This window comes from Coregonus clupeaformis, chromosome 24 (genome assembly GCF_020615455.1).
Source record: "Coregonus clupeaformis isolate EN_2021a chromosome 24, ASM2061545v1, whole genome shotgun sequence".
NCBI lineage: Eukaryota > Metazoa > Chordata > Actinopteri > Salmoniformes > Salmonidae > Coregonus > Coregonus clupeaformis.
Window position 1 is genome coordinate 15,500,054 of NC_059215.1, and position 22,254 is coordinate 15,522,307.

Here is a 22,254-nt window from a genome sequence, read left to right on the forward strand (position 1 = left end):
TAACACACTATATAGCTGTTCTAATGACATGACATAACATACTATATAGCTGTTCTACTGACATGACATAACACACTCTATAGCTGCTCTACTTACTGACATGACATAACACACTCTATAGCTGTTCTGCTGACATGACATAACACACTATATAGCTGTTCTACAGACATGACATAACACACTCTATAGTTGTTCTACTGACATGACATAACACACTTTATAGCTGTTCTACTGACATGACATAACACACTATATAGCTGTTCTACTGACATGACATAACACACTCTATAGCTGTTCTACTGACATAACATAACATACTATATAGCTGTTCTACTGACATGACATAACACACTATATAGCTGTTCTACTTCCACTACATAACACACTATATAGCTGTTCTACTTACATGACATAACACACTATATAGCTGCTCTATTTACTGACATGACATTACACACTCTATAGTTGTTCTACTTACATGGCATAACACACTATATAGCTGTTCTACTGACATGACATAACACACTATATAGCTTTTCTACTGACATGACATAACACACTATATAGCTGTTCTACTGACATGACATAACATACTATATAGCTGTTCTACTGAAAACACATATCACACTATATTGCTGCTCTACTGACATGACATATCACACTCTATAGCTGTTCTACTGACATGACATAACACACTCCATAGCTGTTCTACTGACATGACATAACACACTCTATAGCTGACAGAACAGCTATAGAGTACATGACATAACACACTATATAGCTGTTCTACTGACATGACATAACACACTATATAGCTGTTCTACTGACATGACATAACACACTCTATAGCTGTTCTACTGACATGAAATAACACACTATATAGCTGTTCTACCGACATGACATAACACACTCTATAGCTGTTCTACCTAAATGACATAACACACTATATAGCTGCTCTACTTACTGACATGACATAACACACTCTATAGCTGACAGAACAGCTATAGAGTACATGACATAACACACTATATAGCTGTTCTACTGACATGACATAACACACTATATAGCTGTTCTACTGACATGACATAACACACTATATAGCTGTTCTACTGACATGACATAAAACACTATATAGCTTTTCTACTGACATGACATAACACACTATATAGCTGTTCTACTGACATGACATAACACACTATAAAGCTTTTCTACTGACATTACATAACATACTATATAGCTGCTCTATTTACTGTCATGACATAACACACTCTATAGCTGTTCTACTGACATGACATAACACACTATATAGCTGTTCTACTGACATGACATAACACACTATACAGCTTTTCTACTGACATGACATAACACACTATATAGCTGCTCTACTTACTGACATGACATAACACACTCTATAGCTGTTCTACTGACATGACATAACACACCATATAGCTGTTCTACTGACATGACATAACACACTATATAGCTTTTCTACTTACATGACATAACACACTATATAGCTGTTCTACTGACATGACATAACATACTATATAGCTGTTCTACTGACATGACATAACACACTCTATAGCTGCTCTACTTACTGACATGACATAACACACTCTATAGCTGTTCTACTGACATGACATAACACACTATATAGCTGTTCTACTGACATGACATAACACACTATATAGCTTTTCTACTGACATGACATAACACACTATATAGCTGTTCTACTGACATGACATAACATACTATATAGCTGTTCTACTGACATGACATAACACACTATATAGCTGCTCTACTTACTGACATGACATAACACACTCTATAGCTGTTCTACTGACATGACATAACACACTATATAGCTGTTCTACTGACATGACATAACACACTATATAGCTGCTCTACTGACATGACATAACATACTATATAGCTGTTCTACTGACATGACATAACACACTATATAGCTGCTCTACTTACTGACATGACATAACACACTCTATAGCTGTTCTACTGACATGACATAACACACAATATAGCTGCACTACTTACTGACATGACATAACACACTATATAGCTGTTCTACTGACATGCCACACTATATAGCTGTTCTACTTACTGACATGACATAACATACTATATAGCTGCTCTACTGACATTACATAACACACTTTATAGCTGTTCTACTTACTGACATGACATAACACACTATATAGCTGTTCTACTGACATGACATAACACACTATATAGCTGTTCTACTGACATGACATAACACACTATATAGCTGCTCTACTGACATGACATAACACACTATATAGCTGTTCTACTGACATGACATAACACACTATATAGCTGCTCTACTTACTGACATGACATAACACACTCTATAGCTTTTCTACTGACATGACATAACACACTATATAGCTGTTCTACTTACATGACATAACACACTATATAGCTGTTCTACTGACATGACATAACACACTATATAGCTGTTCTACTGACATGACATAACACACTCTATAGCTGTTCTACTGACATGACATAACACACACTTTAGCTGTTCTACTGACATGACATAACATACTATATAGCTGTTCTACTGACATGACATAACACACTCTATAGCTGTTCTACTGACATGACATAACACACTATATAGCTGTTCTACTGACATGACATAACATACTCTATAGCTGCTCAGGAGGATTCTGCTGACCTCTGTGCGTGTGTGTGTGTGGTAGTCAAAGCTCTGTGTGTGTGTGTGTGTGTGTGTGTGTGTGTGGTACTCACAGTTCTGTCAGCAGGTGCAGTCTGTGGAAGGCTCTGGGCTGCATCTCACTGATGCTGTTCATACTAAGATCCCTGAGAGAGAGAGGTAATTTAGCAGACATTTGTATCCAAATAAATGACAGTTAACAGATACATTCAATGATGTGGCTGTGAGAATTGAACCCACAACCCTAGCGTTGCCAGCAGCGCGACCCAACTAACCCACTGAGCTATCAGAACAACCCGGGGCTAGGAGAACTCTGTTCTAAACCCTCAGAGAGAGTCCTCTCCCCTCTTCATCCCCCTCACCCTCTCCTCTCCTCTTCCTCTCCTCTCCTGTCCTCTCCCCTCTTCATCCCCTTCACCCTCTCTTCTCCTCTCCTCTCCTGTCCTCCTCCTCTCCTCTCCTGTCCTCTCCCCTCTTCATCCCCTTTACCCTCTCTTCTCCTCTCCTCTCCTGTCCTCCTCCTCTCCTCTCCTGTCCTCTACCCTCTTCATCCCCCTCACCCTCTCTTCTCCTCTCCTCTCCTGTCCTCTCCCCTCTTCATCCATCACACTCTCTCTTCTCCCTCTCACCTCCTCCTGTCCTCTCTCATGTCCTCCTCTCCCTCTCCTCTCCTCTCCCTCTCGCCTCCTCTCCTGTCCTCTCTCATGTCCTCCTCTACCTCTCTTCTCCCTCTCCTCTCCTCTCCCTCTCGCCTCCTCTCCTGTCCTCTCTCATGTCCTCCTCTACCTCTCCTCTCCCTCTCTCCTCCTCTCCTGTCCTCTCTCATGTCCTCCTCTCCCTCTCCTCTCTCTCTCCTCTCCCTCTCTCCTCCTCTCCTGTCCTCTCTCATGTCCTCCTCTCCCTCTCCTCTCTCTCCTCTCCCTCTGTCCTCTCTCATGTCCTCCTCTCCCTCTCCTCTCCCTCTCTCCTCCTCTCCTGTCCTCTCTCATGTCCTCCTCTCCCTCTCCTCTCCCTCTCTCCTCCTCTCCTGTCCTCTCTCATGTCCTCCTCTCCCTCTCCTCTCCCTCTCTCCTCCTCTCCTGTCCTCTCTCATGTCCTCCTCTCCCTCTCCTCTCCCTCTCTCCTCCTCTCCTGTCCTCTCTCATGTCCTCCTCTCCCTCTCCTCTCCCTCTCTTCTCCTCTTCCCTCTATTTGTTTATAGTGGCTGTAGTATAGAGTATGACTATCCCAGAGACCATCAGTGCAGTAACAGATCACAGAGCAGTAACAGATCTCAGAGCAGTAACAGATCACAGAGCAGTAACAGATCACAGAGCAGTAACAGATCACAGAGCAGTAACAGATCACAGAGCAGTAACAGATCTCAGAGCAGTAACAGATCACAGAGCAGTAACAGATCTCAGAGCAGTAACAGATCACAGAGCAGTAACAGATCACAGAGCAGTAACAGATCTCAAAGCAGTAACAGATCACAGAGCAGTAACAGAGACGATAGATCTCAGAGCAGTAACAAAGACCATAGATCTCAGAGCAGTAACAGAGACCATAGATCTCAGGGCAGTAACAGAGACCATAGATCTCAGAGCAGTAACAGAGACCATAGACCTCAGAGCAGTAACAGAGACCACAGATCTCAGAGCAGTAACAGAGACCATAAGACTGAAGCTCTATATAAATAATGACAGACTGATGCTCTATATGAATAACATCAAAGACTTATGCTCTATATGAATAACAAGATAGGCTGATTCTCTATATGAATAACAGGACTTAGAAGAATGCTCTATATGAATAACACGACAGACTGATGCTCTATATGAATAACAGGACTTTGAAATGATGCTCTATATGAAGAACGTGGAGTGATGGCGCCGGAGGGGATTGCTGCCATTTTATGGACTCTTAACCAACCATGCTTTTGTACATAATGTTGCTGCTACCGTCTCTTATGAAAATAGCTTCTGGACATCAGAACAGCGATTACTCACCTTGAACTGGACAAATTATTTTTATTTAATGAGTCGGACGAGAGGGATTTGCTCCAGACACCCGACAGGGCCCTCATCCCCGTCATTCGCAGTAGAAAGAAAAGGAGATATCGCGGAAGGAGATCGGGGTGCCTGGTAAGGAGCCGGCGATGAGTGGCTAATCTGCCTTTGCCATCGATACTATTGGCCAACTTACAATCGCTTGATAATAAAATGGACGAACTACAGGCACGATATCTAAGGAAGTCGCTAGGTTTTGCTCGCCTGAGGTAGAGTACCTCATGATAAGCTGTAGACCCACTATCTACCAAGAGAGTTTTCATCTATATTTTTCGTAGCTGTCTATTTACCACCACAAACCGATGCTGGCACTAAGACCGCACTCAATGAGCTGTATACGGCCATAAGCAAACAGGAAAACGCTCATCCAGAGGAGGCGCTCCTAGTGGCCGGGGACTTTAATGCAGGGAAACTTAAATCCATTTTACCTCATCTCTACCAGTACGTTAAATGTGCAACCAGAGGGAAAACAACTCTAGACCACCTTTACTCCAAACACAGAGACGCGTACAAAGCTCTACCTCGCCCTCCATTTGGAAAATCTGACCATAATTATATCCTATTGATTCCTGCTTACAAGCAAAAACTAAAGCAGGAAGCACCAGTGACTCGGTCAATAGAAAAGTGGTTAGATGAAGCAGATGCTAAGCTACAGGACTGTTTTGCTAGCACAGACTGGAATATGTTCCGGGATTCTTCCGATAGCATTGAGGAGTACACCACATCAGTCAGTGGCTTCATCAATAAGTGCATCGATGACGTCATCCCCACAGTGACTGTACGTACATACCCCAACCAGAAGCCATGGATTACAGGCAACATCCGCACTGAGCTAAAGGGTAGAGCTGCCGCTTTCAAGGAGCGGGACTCTAACCCAGACGCTTATAAGAAATCCTGCTATGCCCTCCAACGAACCATCAATCAGGCAAAGCGTCAATACAGGACTAAGATTTAATTGTACTACACCGGTTCCGACGCTCGTCGGATGTGGCAGGGCTTGAAAACTATTACAGACTACAAAGGGAAGCACAGCCGCGTGACACAAGACTTCCAGACGAGCTAAATGCCTTTTATGCTCGCTTCGAGGCAAGTAACACTGAAACATGCATGAGAGCATCAGTTGTTCCAGATGACTGTGTGATCACGCTCTCCATAGCCGATGTGAGTACGACCTTTAAACAGGTCAACGTTCACATGGCCGCAGGACCAGACGGATTACTAGGACGTGTACTCCGAGCATGCGCTGACCAACTTGCAATTGTCTTCACTGACATTTTCAACCTGTCCCTGACTGAGTCTGTAATAGCAACATGTTTCAAGCAGACCACCATAGTCCCTGTGCCTAAGAACACTAAGGTAACCTGCCTAAATGACTACTATGTCTGTAGCCATGAAGTGCTTTGAAAGGCTGGTCATGGCTCACATAAACACCATTATCCCAGAAACCCTAGACTCACTTCAATTTGCAAATTGCCCCAACAGATCCACAGATTATGCAATCTCTATTGCGCTTCACACTGCCCTTTCACACCTGGACAAAAGGAACACCTATGTGAGAATGCTATTCATTGACTACAGCTCAGCATTCAACACCATAGTGCCCTCAAAGCTCATCACTAAGCTAAGGACACTGGGACTAAACAACTCCTTCTGCAACTGGATCCTGGACTTCCTGACGGGCCGCCCCCAGGTGGTAAGGATAGGTAACAACACATCTGCTACGCTGATCCTCAACACGGGGACCCCTCAGGGATGCGGGCTCAGTCCCCTTCTGTACTCCCTGTTCACTCATGACTGCATGGCCAGGCACGACTCCAACACCATCATTAAGTTTGCCGATAACACAACAGGTGTAGGCCTGATCGCCGACAACGACGAGACAGCCTATACGGAGGAGGTCAGAGACCTGGCCATGTGGTGCCAGGACAACAACCTCTCCCTCAATGTGATCAAGACAAGACGCCCCCATTGTCAATAACGGGGCTATAGTGGAGCAGGTTGAGAGCTTCAAGTTCCTTGGTGTCCACATCACCAACAAACTAACATGGTCCAAGCACACCAAGACAGTCGTGAAGAGGGCACGACAAAACCTATTCCCCCTAAGGAGACTGAAAAGATTTGGCGTGGGTCCTCAGATCCTCAAAAGGTTCTACAGCTGCACCATCGAGAGCATCCTGACTGGTTGCATCACTGCCTGGTATGGCAACTGCTCGGCCTCCGACCGCAAGGCACTACAGAGGGTAGTGCGTACGGCCCAGTACATCACTGGGGCCAAGCCTTCTGCCATCCAAGACCTCTATACCAGGCGGTGTCACAGGAAGGCCCTAAAATTGTTTAGCCTCTACTGGATCAGTGTCCCGTATACAGGACGGTTGAACTAATGTGCGGTAATGTGATTAGCATGACTGTGGTAAGTAACAGCAAACTTCCCAGGACATAGACATGTCTTATATGGGCAGAAAGCTTAAATTCTTGTTAATCTAACCACACTGTCCAATTTACAGTAGCTAATACAGTGATAAAATACCATGCTATTGTTTGAGGAGAGTCCACAACAACAAAAAACAAATCATGGCAACTGGTTTGATACATTCACCTCTGAAGGTAAATAATGTACTTACATTCAGTAATCTTGCTCTGATTTGTCATCCTAAGGGTCCCAGAGATAAAATGTAGCATAGTATTGTTTGATAAAATCAATTTTTATTTTCAAATGTAGGAACTGGGTTCTACAGTTTGAATCCCTGCTATCTCTGGTTCCACACCCACCCCGCCCGGCCATCTAGATGTGTGAAAGTTAGTGTATAAGCTAATGATTCATCATGTATGACATTCCTGGGAGTGTGTAAACTTACATTTTGTATTACCATATAATTTTTGAATGTTCTCTATAGTTATGTACTTGAAAATGTATCAATTGACCAATTCGGCACATTTGGGCAGACTTGATACAAAATAGTCCAGTATTGCAATGCTTCACTGGATCAATCTGAAACTTTGCACACACACTGCTGCCTTCTAGTGGCCTAAATCTAAATTGTGCCTAAACTGCAATATTAGTAGTAATTACATTAGTAATACTACTTATTAGTATTAGTACTATTAGATTAATGTATAGTATAGTATTAGTACTATTAATCATTAGTAATTACAATAGTATTATATTGTGGCATTTCAAATAGGATGAAAAACAAACAAAAAACAAAACGTGTTTGTTTGTTTGTATTATCTTTTACCAGATCTAATGTGTTATATTCTCCTACATTAATTTCACATTTCCACAAACTTCAAAGTGTTTCCTTTTGAAATGGTATCAAGAATATGCATATCCTTGCTTCAGGTCCTGAGCTACAGGCAGTTAGATTTAGGGTATGTCATTTTAGGCAAAAATTGAAAAAAAGGGTCCGATCCTTAAGAGGTCAAAGTGCAGTGTATTTGACCTTTAATTGTACAACAAGCAGACTGACTGCTCTATATGAACAACAGGAAAGACTTATGCTCTATATGAATAACAAGACAGGCTGATGCTCTATATGAATAACAAGACAGGCTGATGCTCAATATGAATAACAAGACAGGCTGATGCTCTATATGAATAACAAGACAGGCTGATGCTCAATATGAATAACAAGACAGACTGATGCTCTATATGAATAACAAGACAGGCTGATGCTCTATATGAATAACAAGACAGGCTGATGCTCTATATGGATAACAAGACAGGCTGGTGCTCTATATGAATAACAAGACAGGCTGATGCTCTATATGAATAACAAGACAGGCTGATGCTCAATATGAATAACAAGACAGGCTGATGCTCTATATGAATAACAAGACAGGCTGATGCTCTATATGAATAACAGGACAGGCTGATGCTCTATATGAATAACAGGACAGACTGATGCTCAATATGAATAACAGGACAGACTGATGCTCTATATGAATAACAGGACAGACTGATGCTCTATATGAATAACAAGACAGACTGATGCTCTATATGAATAACAGGACAGACTGATGCTCTATATGAATAACAGGACAGACTGATGCTCAATATGAATAACAGGACAGACTGATGCTCTATATGAATAACAAGACAGACTGATGCTCTATATGAATAACAGGACAGGCTGATGCTCTATATGAATAACAGGACAGACTGATGCTCTATATGAATAACAGGACAGACTGATGCTCAATATGAATAACAGGACAGACTGATGCTCTATATGAATAACAGGACAGACTGATGCTCTATATGAATAACAGGACAGACTGATGCTCTATATGAATAACAGGACAGACTGATGCTCTATATGAATAACAGGACAGACTGATGCTCTATATGAATAACAGGACAGGCTGATGCTCTATATGAATAACAGTACTTAGACTGATGCTCTATATGGATAACAGAACTTAGACTAATGCTATATACAGTGCATTCGGAAAGTATTCAGACCCCTTGACTTTTTCCACATTTTGTTACGTTACAGCCTTATTGTAAAATGGATTAAATTATGTATTTTCCTCATCAATCTACACACACTAAGGACGAAGCAGTAAAAGGTTTGTAGAAATGTTTGCAGTAAAAATAAAAACAGAAATACCTTATTTACATAAGTATTCAGAACCTTTGCTATGAGACTCAATTTTCTATTTTACCTTTATTTAACTAGGCAAGTCAGTTAAGAACAAATTCTTATTTACAATGACGGCCTACACCGGCCAAACCCGGACGACGCTGGGCCAATTGTGCTCCGCCCTATGGGACTCCCAATCAAGGCCGGTTGTGATACAGCCTGGAATCAAACCAGGGGGTCTGTAGTGACGCCTCAAGCGCTGAGATGCAGTGCCTTAGACCGCTGCGCCACTTGATATAGAGCTCAGGTATATCCTGTTTCCATTGGTCATCTTTGAGATGTTTCTACAAGTTGATTGGAGTCAACCTGTGGTAAATTCAATTGATTGGACATGATTTGGAAATACACACACCTGTCTATTTAAGGTCCCACAGTTGGCAGTGCATGTCAGAGCAAAAAAACAAGCCATGAGGTCGAAGGAATTGTCCGTAGAGCTCCGAGACAGGATTGTGTCGAGGCACAGATCTGAGGAAGGGCACCAAAACATTTCTGCAGCATTAAAGGTCCCCAAGAACACGGTTGCCTCCATCATTCTTAAAATGGAAGAAGTTTGGAACCATAAAGACTCTTCCTAGAGCTGGCCGCCCGGCCAAACTGAGCAAACGGGGGAGAAGGGCCTTGGTAAGGGAGGTGACCAAGAACCTGATGGTCACTCTGACAGAGCTCCAGAGTTCCTCTGTGGAAATGGGAGAACATTCCAGAAGGACAATCATCTCTGCAGCACTCCAACAATTAGGCCTTTATGGCAGAGTGGTCAGAGAGAAGCCACTCCTCAGTAAAAGGCACATGACAGCCCACTTGGAGTTTGCCAAAAGGCACCTAAAGGACTCTCAGACCATGAGAAACAAGATGTTCTGGTCTGATGAAACCAAGATTGAACTATTTGGCCCTGTGTAGCTCAGTTGGTAGAGCATGGCGCTTGCAATGCCAGGGTTGTGGGTTCAATTCCCACGGGGGCCAGTATGAAAATGTATGCACTCACTAACTGTAAGTCGCTCTGGATAAGAGTGTCTGCTAAATGACTGTTGTTAATGTAAATTAATGCTAATTAATGCTAAGCGTGATGTCTGGAGGAAACCTGGCACCATCCCTACGGTGAAGCATGGTGGTGGCAGCATCATGCTGTGTTGATGCTTTTCAGCGGCTGGGATTGGGAGACTAGTCAGGATCGAGGGAAATATGAACGGAGCAAAGTACAGAGAGATCCTTAATGACAAGCGCTCAGGACCTCAGAGTGGGGCGAAGGTTCACCTTCCAACAGGACAACGAACCTAAGCACAAAGCCAAGACAACGCAGGAGTGGCTTCGGGACAAGTCTCTGCATGTCCTTGAGTGGCCCAGCCAGAGCCCGGAGTTGAACCCGATCTAACATCTCTGGAGAGACCTGAAAATAGCTGTGCAGCGATGCTCCCCATCCAACCTGACAGAACTTGAGAGGATCTGCAGAGACGAATGGGAGAAACTCCCCAAATACAGGTGTGCCAAGCTTGTAGCGTCATTACATTTTTACATTTTACATTTTAGTCATTTAGCAGACGCTCTTATCCAGAGCGACTTACAGTTAGTGAGTGCATACATTTTCATACTGCCCCCCCGTGGGAAACGAACCCAAAACCCTGGCGTTGCAAGCGCCATGCTCTACCAACTGAGCTACAGGGGACTACTCCGTACCCAAGAAGACTGGAGGGTGTAATCATTACCAAAAGTGCTTCAACAAAGTACTGAGTAAAGGGTATGAATATTTATGTGAATGTGATATCATTATTATAAAAATATTTTAACACTTGTTAAAATTGCAAGAAGCCTGTTTTTGCTTTGTCATTATGGGGTATTGTGTGTAGATTGATGAGGAAATAAAACAATTTAATCCATTTTAGAATAAAGCTGTAAAGTAACAAAATGTGTAAAAAGTCAAGGGGTCTGAATACTTTCTGAATGCACCATATGAATAACAGGACAGACTGGTGCTCTATATGAATAACAGGACAGACTGATGCTCTATATGAATAACAGGACAGACTGATGCTCTATATGAATAACAGGACAGTCTGGTGCTCTATATGAATAACAGGACAGACTGATGCTCTATATGAATAACAGGACAGACTGATGCTCTATATGAATAACAGGACAGTCTGGTGCTCTATATGAATAACAGGACAGACTGATGCTCTGTGTCTTTGAGGCTCTGATTAAATAATATATTTCCACCACAAGACAGAACCTGCTGGCACCTAAATAGAACTCTATGTGTTTGCTTTTCTACAGTGTCTGAAAGGACAGGAAGGAGGACACAATGCCACAGGAAGGAGGACACAATGCCACGGGAAGGAGGACACAATGCCATCCTCCCTCCTTCTTCCTCGTTTTTTGTTTATTTTTCTCTGCTCTTTCTCTCACACACTCCAGACATCCTGGGTGAGGAATTGCTCCTTTGTTTTCTGAACGCCCTCTCTTTCTCTTTCTCTGCACGAGAGAGAGAGAGAGAGAGAGAGAGAGAGAGAGAGAGAGAGAGAGAGAGAGAGAGAGAGAGAGAGAATCCCGCCAACTTTTACTTTATATCTAAAAGGTGTTGCGAGCAACAAAGCCTGTACTTCTGTTTCCACCAACCGACCTAGTAATGAGGTAATGTCTTTAAAAGTCCCTCAGTATAAATGTCTCCTTTCATCTTACCGTCTTCGGCATTAAATCATGAACATTCTATTGTTGTCCGACATCAAACTTGTCCTTGTCAATCACAGAGCTTTTAATGCAGTTATCCCCCCCCATTTAAATGTATGTAGTGCTGTCCTTGTGCTGTTCTTTCCTATTGGCATAGAAATGCTTTGTCATTTAGACTGGTGGAATGCACACTGTCATTTAATCTTATCTTCTTCACTTGAAAAACAAATATTGAAAGGGCCTTATATTTAGGAAATACATGATGAGTTAATATGTATAAGTTACTAACTTAAACTACAAATCGCTAGTAGGCTGTCTTCAGCCAAAATAACTCTCTCTCTCTCTCTCTCTCTCTCTCTCTCTCTCTCTCTCTCTCTCTCTCTCTCTCTCTCTCTCTCTCTCTCTCTCTCTCTCTCTCTCTCTCTCTCTCTCTCTCTCTCTCTCTCTCTCTCTCTCTCTCTCGCTCTCTCGCTCTCTCGCTCTCTCGGCAAATAGTTAAAGTACATAAATATGGGTTGTATTTACAATGGTGTTTGTTCTTCACTGGTTGCCCTTTTCTTCACAAATATTGCTGCTGTGTGGCACACTGTGGTATTTCACCCAGTAGATATGGGAATTTATCAAAATTGGGTTTGTTCTCGAATTCTCTCTCTTTCTCTCTCTCTTTCGTAAATTAATGCTACTTAATTCCTCTCCAGTCCCCGTGAGGAGCATCAAAGAAACAACTAATACATGTATTACAGCTAGCCTTGATTAGAGAGAAGCACAGACAGGTACACACACGCTCACACACCCACACAGGTGTACACACTCTCTCACTCTCACACGCACACACACACAAAGGTACACACATGCTGGCACACACACACAAGCCAGCAACCTAGAACTGGACAAAGCTTTCTCTGTGGAGCAATGCAGAGGAAGAGAACACACATACAGTCTCAGAGCTTCCCAGGGATAGGACGGAGCCATCGAGTATCCAGGGTTGGACGGAGCCATCGAGTATCAAGGGATAGGACGGAGCCATCGAGTATCCAGGGTTGGACGGAACCATCGCGTATCCAGGGATAGGACGGAGCCATCGCGTATCCAGGGATAGGACGGAGCCATCGAGTATCAAGGGATAGGACGGAGCCATCGAGTATCCAGCATTCCTTTTTATTTATTTTTATTTTTTATTTAACCTTTATTTAACGAGGCAAGTCAGTTAAGAACACATTCTTATTTACAATGACGCCTACCCCGGCCAAACCCGGACGACGCTGGGCCAATTGTGCGCCGCCCTATGGGACTCCCAATCACGGCCGGTTGTGATACAGCCTGGAATCGAACCAGGGTCTGTAGTGAGGGAGATGCAGTGCCTCGGGAGCGCCTTGCCCCCTTCTCCCACACACAGACATCACACACATGACTCACAGCACATCCCAATGTGTCATAGTTCTGTAGGTAGATCTGTGATTTCTCCTTTCTAAAGGACAGGATGTATACAGGAGTCTCTCTCTCTCTCTCTCTCTCTCTCTCTCTCTCTCGGCCTCTCTCTCTCTCTCGGCCTCTCTCTCGGCCTCTCTCTCTCTCTCTCTCTCTCTCTCTCTCTCTCTCTCTCTCTCTCTCTCTCTCTCTCTCTCTCTCTCTCTCTCTCTCTCTCTCTCTCTCTCTCTCTCTCTCTCTCTCTCTCTCTCTCTCTCTCTCTCTCTCTCGGCCTCTCGCTCTCGGCCTCTCTCTCTCTCGGCCTCTCTCTCTCTCTCTCTCTCTCTCTCTCTCTCGGGCTCTCTCTCTCTCGGCCTCACTCTCTCTCTCTCGGCCTCACTCTCTCTCTCGGCCTCTCACTCTCTCTCTCGCTCTCTCTCTGAAAATGTTGTTGTTATTGTTCTTGCTGCTACTAAACATAGTCCCCCGAGCAACGTTTGAAACACACACCTTCCACCCCATTTATTTGTCTACCCCCCAGCATAAATATCTCTCGTTACCAGCGGAAGTTGCTTTGTGAGAATTGCCCCAAGGGAGAGGCTTTTTTGGCAGAACACCAAAGAGGGAACAAATGAAAGGATCTTCTCTTTCTTCTCTCATGTCTTTAATTACATTAAATGTCTGATCATACATTTACATTACTATTAATTAGTGTCTGATCATTAACAACATATTTACTCAGAGCCAGAGAGACGCCAGCATACATGTTTCCCGAAAATACACACACCCATCTTCTCTCTCCATAGCCCAGAGGTTAGTGAGAGTGTCCAGGTGATTCTCAGAAAGGTACACTTAATGAGAGGTACGGAAGTATGTATGCGACTTTATTCAATCTTAAATGCAAATTAGCAAATGATAAATCAATATCATGTTTGCAATTCTTTTTCCTAAATGAGTATGCATTGTTTATGACAAAATTCAAAACAAAGATATTGCATTATCATTTTTATGATAAAGTATGCTTAATGTCTGGCAAAAAGAAATAGCAAAGTATGTTTATATTTCATGACACATTTTAAAACTAAATACAGTGCTGTGAAAAAGTATTTGTCCCCTTTCTGATTTTCTATATTTTTGATGCTGAATGTTATCAGATCTTCAACCAAAACCTAATATTAAATAAAGGGAATCTGAGTTTACAAAAAAAATACAAAGTTACAAAGTTACAATATGCAACACCCAATTCCCCTGTGTGAAAAAGTAATTGCCCCCTTACACTCAATAACTGGTTGTGCCACCTTTAGCTGCAATGACTCCAACCAAACGTAGTTGTAGTTGTTGATCAGTCTATCATGCCGCTGTGGAGGAATTTTGGACCACTCTTGCATGCAGAACTGCTTTAACTCACCGACATTTGTGGGTTTTCAAGCATGAGCTGCTCGTTTCAATTCCTGCCACAACATCTCAATTGGGATTAGGTCTGGACTTTGACTAGGCCATTCCAAAACTTCAAATTAGTTGCTTTTTAACCATTTTCATGTAGACTCGATTGTGTGTTTTGGATCATTGTCTTGTTGCATGACCCAGCTGCACTTCAGCTTCAGCTCACAGACGGATGGTCTGATATTCTCCTGTACAATTCTCTGATATGGAGCAGAATTCATGGTTCCTTCTATTAAGGCAAGTCGTCCAGGTCCTGAGGCAGCAACGCATCTCCAAACCATCACACCACCACCACCGTGCTTGACCGTTGGTATGAGGTTCTTACTGTGGAATGCAGTGTTCGGTTTTCGCCAGACATAATGGGACCCCCATCTCGTCCAAAAAGTTGACTAAAGTTTGCCAAAAAGCACCTTTTCCCAAAAGCAAGTTTCCCAAAATTCAAATCATCAATCAAATTCTATAAATACAATCAAATAAAATCGTATTTGCCACAAGCACCGAATACAAGAGGTGTAGACCTGACAGTGAAATACTTACTTACAAGCCCTTAATCAACAATGCAGTTTTAAGAAAATAATAGTTAAGTAAAAAATAGATAAGTAAAAAATAAAAAAATAATAATTAAAGAGCAGCAGTAAAATAACAGTAGGGAGGCTATATACAGGGGATACCGGTACAGAGTCAATGGGAAATAACAGTAGGGAGGCTATATACAGGGGGTACCGGTACAGAGTCAATGGGAAATAACAGTAGGGAGGCTATATACAGGGGGTACCGGTACAGAGTCAATGTGAAATAACAGTAGGGAGGCTATATACAGGGGGTACCGGTACAGAGTCAATGTGTAATAACAATAGGGAGGCTATATACAGGGGGTACCGGTACAGAGTCAATGGGAAATAACAATAGGGAGGCTATATACAGGGGGTACCGGTACAGAGTCAATGGGAAATAACAGTAGGGAGGCTATATACAGCGGGTACCGGTACAGAGTCAATGGGAAATAACAGTAGGGAGGCTATATACAGGGGGTACCGGTACAGAGTCAATGGGAAATAACAGTAGGGAGGCTATATACAGGGGGGTACCGGTACAGAGTCAATGTGAAATAACAGTAGGGAGGCTATATACAGGGGGTACCGGTACAGAGTCAATGTGAAATAACAGTAGGGAGGCTATATACAGGGGGTACTGGTACAGAGTCAATGGGAAATAACAGTAGGGAGGCTATATACAGGGGGTACCGGTACAGAGTCAATGGGAAATAACAGTAGAGAGGCTATATACAGGGGGTACCGGTACAGAGTCAATGGGAAATAACAGTAGGGAGGCTATATACAGGGGGTACCGGGACAGAGTCAATGGGAAATAACAGTAGGGAGGCTATATACAGCGGGTACCGGTACAGAGTCAATGTGCGGGGGCACCGGTTAGTCGAGGTAATTTAGGTAATATGTACCTGTAGGTAGGGGTAAAGTGAATATGCATAGATAATAAACAGAGAGTAGCAGCAGCGTAAAAGAGTGGGGGGGGACAATGCAAATAGTCCGGGTAGCCATGATTGGCTGTTCAGGAGTCTTATGGCTTGGGGGTAGAAGCTGTTAAGAAGCCTTTTGGTCCTAGACTTGACGCACCAGTACCGCTTGCCGTGCGGTAGCAGAGAGAAGAGTCAAAGACTACAGTGGCTGGAGTCATTGACATTTTTTGGGCCTTTCTCTGACACCGCCTGGTATAGAGGTCCTGGATGGCAGGAAGCTTGGCCCCAGTGATGTACTGGGCCGTACGCTCTACCCTCTGTAGTGCCATGCGGTCGGAGGCCGAGCAGTTGCCATACCAGGCGGTGATGCAACCAGTCAGGATGCTCTCGATGATGCAGCTGTATAACTTTTTTGAGGATCTGAGGACCCATGCCAAATCTTTTCAGTCTCCTGAGGGGGGAATAGGTTTTGTCGTGCCCTCTTCACAACTGTCTTGGTGTGTTTGGACCATGATGGTTTGTTGGCGATGTGGACACCAAGGAACTTGAAGCTCTCAATCTTCTCCACTACAGCCCCATTGATGAGAATGGGGGCGTGCTCGGTCCTCCTTTTCCTGTAGTCCACAATCATCTCCTTTGTCTTGGTCACGTTGAGGGAGAGGTTGTTGTCCTGGCACCACACTGCCAGGTCTCTGACCTCCTCCCTATAGGCTGTCTCATTGTTGTCGGTGATCAGGCCAACCGCTGTTGTGTCGTCGGCAAACTTAATGATGGTGTTGGAGTCCTGCTTGGCCATGCAGTCATGGGTGAACAGGGAGTACAGGAGGGGACTGAGCACACACCCCTGAGGGGCCCCCATGTTGAGGATTAGCATGGCAGATGTGTTGTTACCTACCCTTACCACCTGGGGGCGGCCCGTCAGGAAGTCCAGGATCCAGTTGCAGAGGGAGGTGTTTAGTCCCAGGGTCCTTAGCTTAGTTATGAGTTTTGAGGGCACTATGGTGTTGAATGCTGAGCTGTAGTCAATGAATAGCATTCTCACGTAGGAGTTCCTTTAGTCCAGGTGGGAAAGGGCAGTGTGGAGTGCAATAGAGATTGCATCATCTGTGGATCTGTTGGGGCAGTATGCAAATTGGAGTGGGTCTAGGGTTTCTGGGATAATGGTGTTGATGTGAGCCATGACCAGCCTTTCAAAGCACTTCCAGACGTGAGTGCTACGGGTCTGTAGTCATTTAGGCAGGTTACCTTAGTGTTCTTGGGCACAGGGACTATGGTGGTCTGCTTGAAACATGTTGCTATTACAGACTCAGTCAGGGACAGGTTGAAAATGTCAGTGAAGACAATTGCAAGTTGGTCAGCGCATGCTCGGAGTACACGTCCTGGTAATCCATCTGGCCCTGCGGCCTTGTGAATGTTGACCTGTTTAAAGGTCTTACTCACATCGGCTACGGAGAGCGTGATCACACAGTCATCCGGAACAGTTGATGCCCTCATGCATGCATCAGTGTTGCTTGCCTCGAAGCGAGCATAAAAGGCATTTAGCTCGTCTGGAAGTCTTGTGTCATGCGGCTGTGCTTCCCTTTGTAGTCTGTAATAGTTTTCAAGCCCTGCCACATCCGACGAGCATCAGAGCCGGTGTAGTACGATTCAATCTTAGTCCTGTATTGACTCTTTGCCTGTTTGATGGTTCATCGGAGGGCATAGCGGGATTTCTTATAAGCGTCCGGGTTAGAGTCCCGCTCCTTGAAAGCGGCAGCTCTGCCCTTTAGCTCATTGTGGATGTTTCCGGTAATCCATGGCTTCTGGTTGGGGTATGTACGTACGGTCACTGTGGGGACGACGTCATAGATGCATTTATTGATGAAGCCAGTCACTGATGTGGTATACTCCTCAATGCCATCGGAAGAATCCCGGAACATATTCCAGTCTGATAGCAAAACAGTCAATCGCAATGCTTCATTTTGCTATTTTGTTTCCTCATTTGATCTCAGTTGCAACCATTATAGATTGCTATTTCGTTTCCTCATAGAGTACCACAGTATGAATCATAATACCTATAACCTGTATTTACCCTAAAAAGCTTAAATGCTAATTAGCCGTTAATGTGGCTATCACACAAAACTACACATCCTCTCTGACATCACAATCGAGGCAAAGGCAAGATTCTCTGGATTCTCTATCTAATGTTATCAAAAAAATAAATATAATCTAAATTGGATACATTTGTTTTAATGGACAATTCTATGAACTGTCTTGCGCAAGTTTACAATTTTACACCTGTTATCTATACAGAAGTAAAATACAAATGCAACATGTAAAGTGTTGGTCCCTGTCACGTTGTATACTGATAGACGACAGGCGCAGGAATACGTAATAAGGCTTTTTATTACTCTACCCAAGATAAGGTACGTCATGGAAAACAACGTGGACGAAGCCCAAAACAAACATGTGTATGTACCTCCCTACCTACCTACCTACCTACATACAGTTGAAGTCGGAAGTTTACATACACCTTAGCCAAATACATTTAAACTCAGTTTTTCACAATTTCTGACATTTAATCTTAGTAAGAATTCCATGTCTTAGGTCAGTTAGGATCACCACTTTATTATAAGAATGAGAAATGTCAGAATAATAGTAGAGAGAATTATTTATTTCAGCTTTTATTTCTTTCATCACATTCCCAGTGGGTCAGAAGTTTACATACACTCAGTTAGTATTTGGTAGCATTGCCTCTAAATTGTTTAACTTGGGTCAAACGTTTCCGGTAGCCTTCCACAAGCTTCCCACAATAAGTTGGGAGAATTTTGGCCCATTCCTCCTGACAGAGCTGGTGTAACTGAGTCAGGTTTGTAGGCTTCCTTGCTCGCAAACACTTTTTCAGCTCTGCCCACACATTTTCTATAGGATTGAGGTCAGGGCTTTGTGATGGCCACTCCAATACCTTGACTTTGTTGTCCTTAAGCCATTTTGCCACAACTTTGGAAGTTTGCCTGGGGTCATTGTCCATTTGGAAGACCCATTTGCGACCAAGCTTTAACTTCCTGACTGATGTCTTGAGATGTTGCTTCAATATATCCACATAATTTTCCTTCCTCATTATGCCATCTATTTTGTGAAGTGCACCAGTCCCTCCTGCAGCAAAGCACCCCCACAGCATGATGCTGCCACCCCCGTACTTCACGGTTGGGATGGTGTTCTTCGGCTTGCAAGCACCCCCCTTTTTCCTCCAAACATAACCATGGTTATTATGGCCAAACAGTTCTATTTTTGTTTCATCAGACAAGAGGACATTTCTCCAAAAAGTACGATCTTACGATCTTTGTCCCCATGTGCAGTTGTAAACCGTAGTCTGTATTTTCTATGGCGGTTTTGGAGCAGTGGCTTCTTCCTTGCTGAGCGGCCTTTCAGGTTATGTCGATATAGGACTTGTTTTACTGTGGATATAGATACTTTTGTACCCGTTTCCTCCAGCATCTTCACAAGGTCCTTTGCTGTTGTTCTGGGATTGATTTGCACTTTTCGCACCAAAGTACGTTCATCTCTAGGAGACAGAACGCGTCTCTTTCCTGAGCGGTATGACGGCTGCGTGGTCCCATGGTGTTTATACTTGCGTACTATTGTTTGTACAGATGAATGTGGTACCTTCAGGCATTTGGAAATTGCTCCCAAGGATGAGGTCTAAAAAAAAAATCTGAGGTCTTGGCTGATTTCTTTTGATTTTCCCATGATGTCAAGCAAAGAGGTACTGAGTTTGAAGGTAGGCCTTGAAATACATCCACAGGTACACCTCCAATTGACTCAAATTATGTCAATTAGCCTATCAGAAGCTTCTAAAGCTATGACAGCATTTTCTGGAATTTTCCAAGCTGTTTAAAGGCACAGTCAATTTAGTGTATGTAAACTTCTGACCCACTGGAATTGTGATTCAGTGAATTATAAGTGAAATAATCTGTCTGTAAACAACTGTTGGAAAAATTACTTGTGTCATGCACAAAGTAGATGTCCTAACCGACTTGTCAAAACTATAGTTTGTTAACAAGAAATTTGTGGAGTGGTTGAAAAACGAGTTTTAATGACTCCAAACTAGGTTTACGTAAACTTCCGACTTCATCTATATAATGGATGTAACAAAGAGCGAGGTTTGAACCTCTAAATAATACACTGGACGAGACCCGTAATAACAAGGGCACAATTACTCGGCATGTAAACCTGTAATACAATGTACTCACGAGACCAACGGACATGGGACAATAATCGATAAGGATAGTGAATATACACATACTAATCAGGTAATAATAAGAGGTTGGTAGTAAGGAAACAGGTCAGTGAATCCTCCAGACAAATAAAGGAATGTCCACCAATGTCCACCAGCTGTTGCCAGAGAATTGAATGTTCATTTCTCTACAATAAGCCGCCTCCAAAGTCGTTTTAGAGAATTTGGCAGTACGTCCAAACGGCCTCACAACTGCAGACCACGTGTAACCACGCCAGCCCAGGACCTCCACATCTAGCATCTTCACCTGAGGGATCGTCTGAGGGTTCTTTTATATGTGTCACGCCCTGACTCAGGGGACTCTTATATGTTGAGTCAGGGTGGGAATATTCTATGTTGTGTTTTCTATGTTTCAGTCTGGGTGTTGTATTTCTATGTTTGGCCGGGTGTGATTCCCAATCAGAGACAGCTGTCGCTCGTTGTCTCTGATTGGGGATCATACTTAGGCAGCCTATTGGCAATCACTAGTTGTGGGATCTTGTTCCGTGTGGAGGCTTGTTTTGTGTTTAGCCTGAGGACTTCACGTTTCGTTTGTTTTGTTTGTGTGTTTATTCAGTGAAATAAACATGTGTGCCGTTCACGCTGCGCCTTGGTCTGACCCGTCCTTAAACGAACGTGACAATATAGATATATAGATAGTACAGGTTATGTTTTAGCTCAATGGCTAGTACAGCTTCACCTCTTCCTCTATGAGCATAGCTAAGCCCAGGCAACCTGTTCCACCTCACATTACCAAAAACCCCACCCACAGTGTTTGATTGACAGGTCTAACTAATTTAAAACATGATAACGTAAAGGAGCAATGCGATTGATTTATCGAATTTGATTAATCATTAGAATTTTGAAATTTTTAACTGGCATTGTCAACTGCTAATTGAGAATTCATTTTATTTTTGTCATGCTGTCACAACTAGGAAATGAAATGGCAAACATGAGAAATGATTTGCCATTTAAGCGTTTACATGAGATAAATGTGTCCGTGTCGTGCTGGATAGCACCATGGAAATGAAATATTAAACACACTGTGCTACTGTCTTTCTTTTTCAAATTAGCCGACAATATGCTAGGTTATGGAGAATACTCAATCAAACTAGCAGACAATAAGAGTGTCTGCTGAATGACTCACTACTGGAAGTCTCTCTGGAGAAGAGTGTCTGCTGAATGACTCACTACTGGAAGTCTCTCTGGAGAAGAGTGTCTGCTAAAATACTGACATGTAAATGTACACTACCAGTCAAAAGTTTGGACACACCTACTCATTTAAGGGCTTTTCTTTATTTTTTATATTTGTTACATTGTAGAATAATGGTGAAGACATCAAAACTATGAAATAACTGTTCTCTCTGCTACTGCACGGCAAGCGGTACCGGAGCGCCAAGTCTAGGACCAAAAGGCTTCTTAACAGCTTCTACCCCCAAGCCATAAGACTCCTGAACAGCTAATCATGGCTACCCGGATTATTTGCACTGCCCCCCCACCCCATATTTTTACGCTGCTGCTACTCTGTTCATTATTTATGCATAGTCACTTTAACTCTACCCACGTGTACATATTACTTCAACTACCTCAACTAGCCGGTG

At 43.2% G+C, this 22,254-nt stretch overlaps 1 protein-coding gene across 1 annotated transcript in view; it reads right to left on the reverse strand.

Annotated features, from left to right (window-relative positions):
• The window catches only part of LOC121587366 (leucine-rich repeat-containing G-protein coupled receptor 6), a 164,494-nt gene that overhangs the window by 125,940 nt on the left and 16,300 nt on the right, over nt 1–22,254 (reverse strand). The window contains exon 2 of the mRNA XM_045206808.1: nt 2,794–2,865. Within this exon, the coding sequence (XP_045062743.1) occupies nt 2,794–2,865 (72 nt within the window). The remainder of the gene's footprint in view (nt 1–2,793; nt 2,866–22,254) is intronic.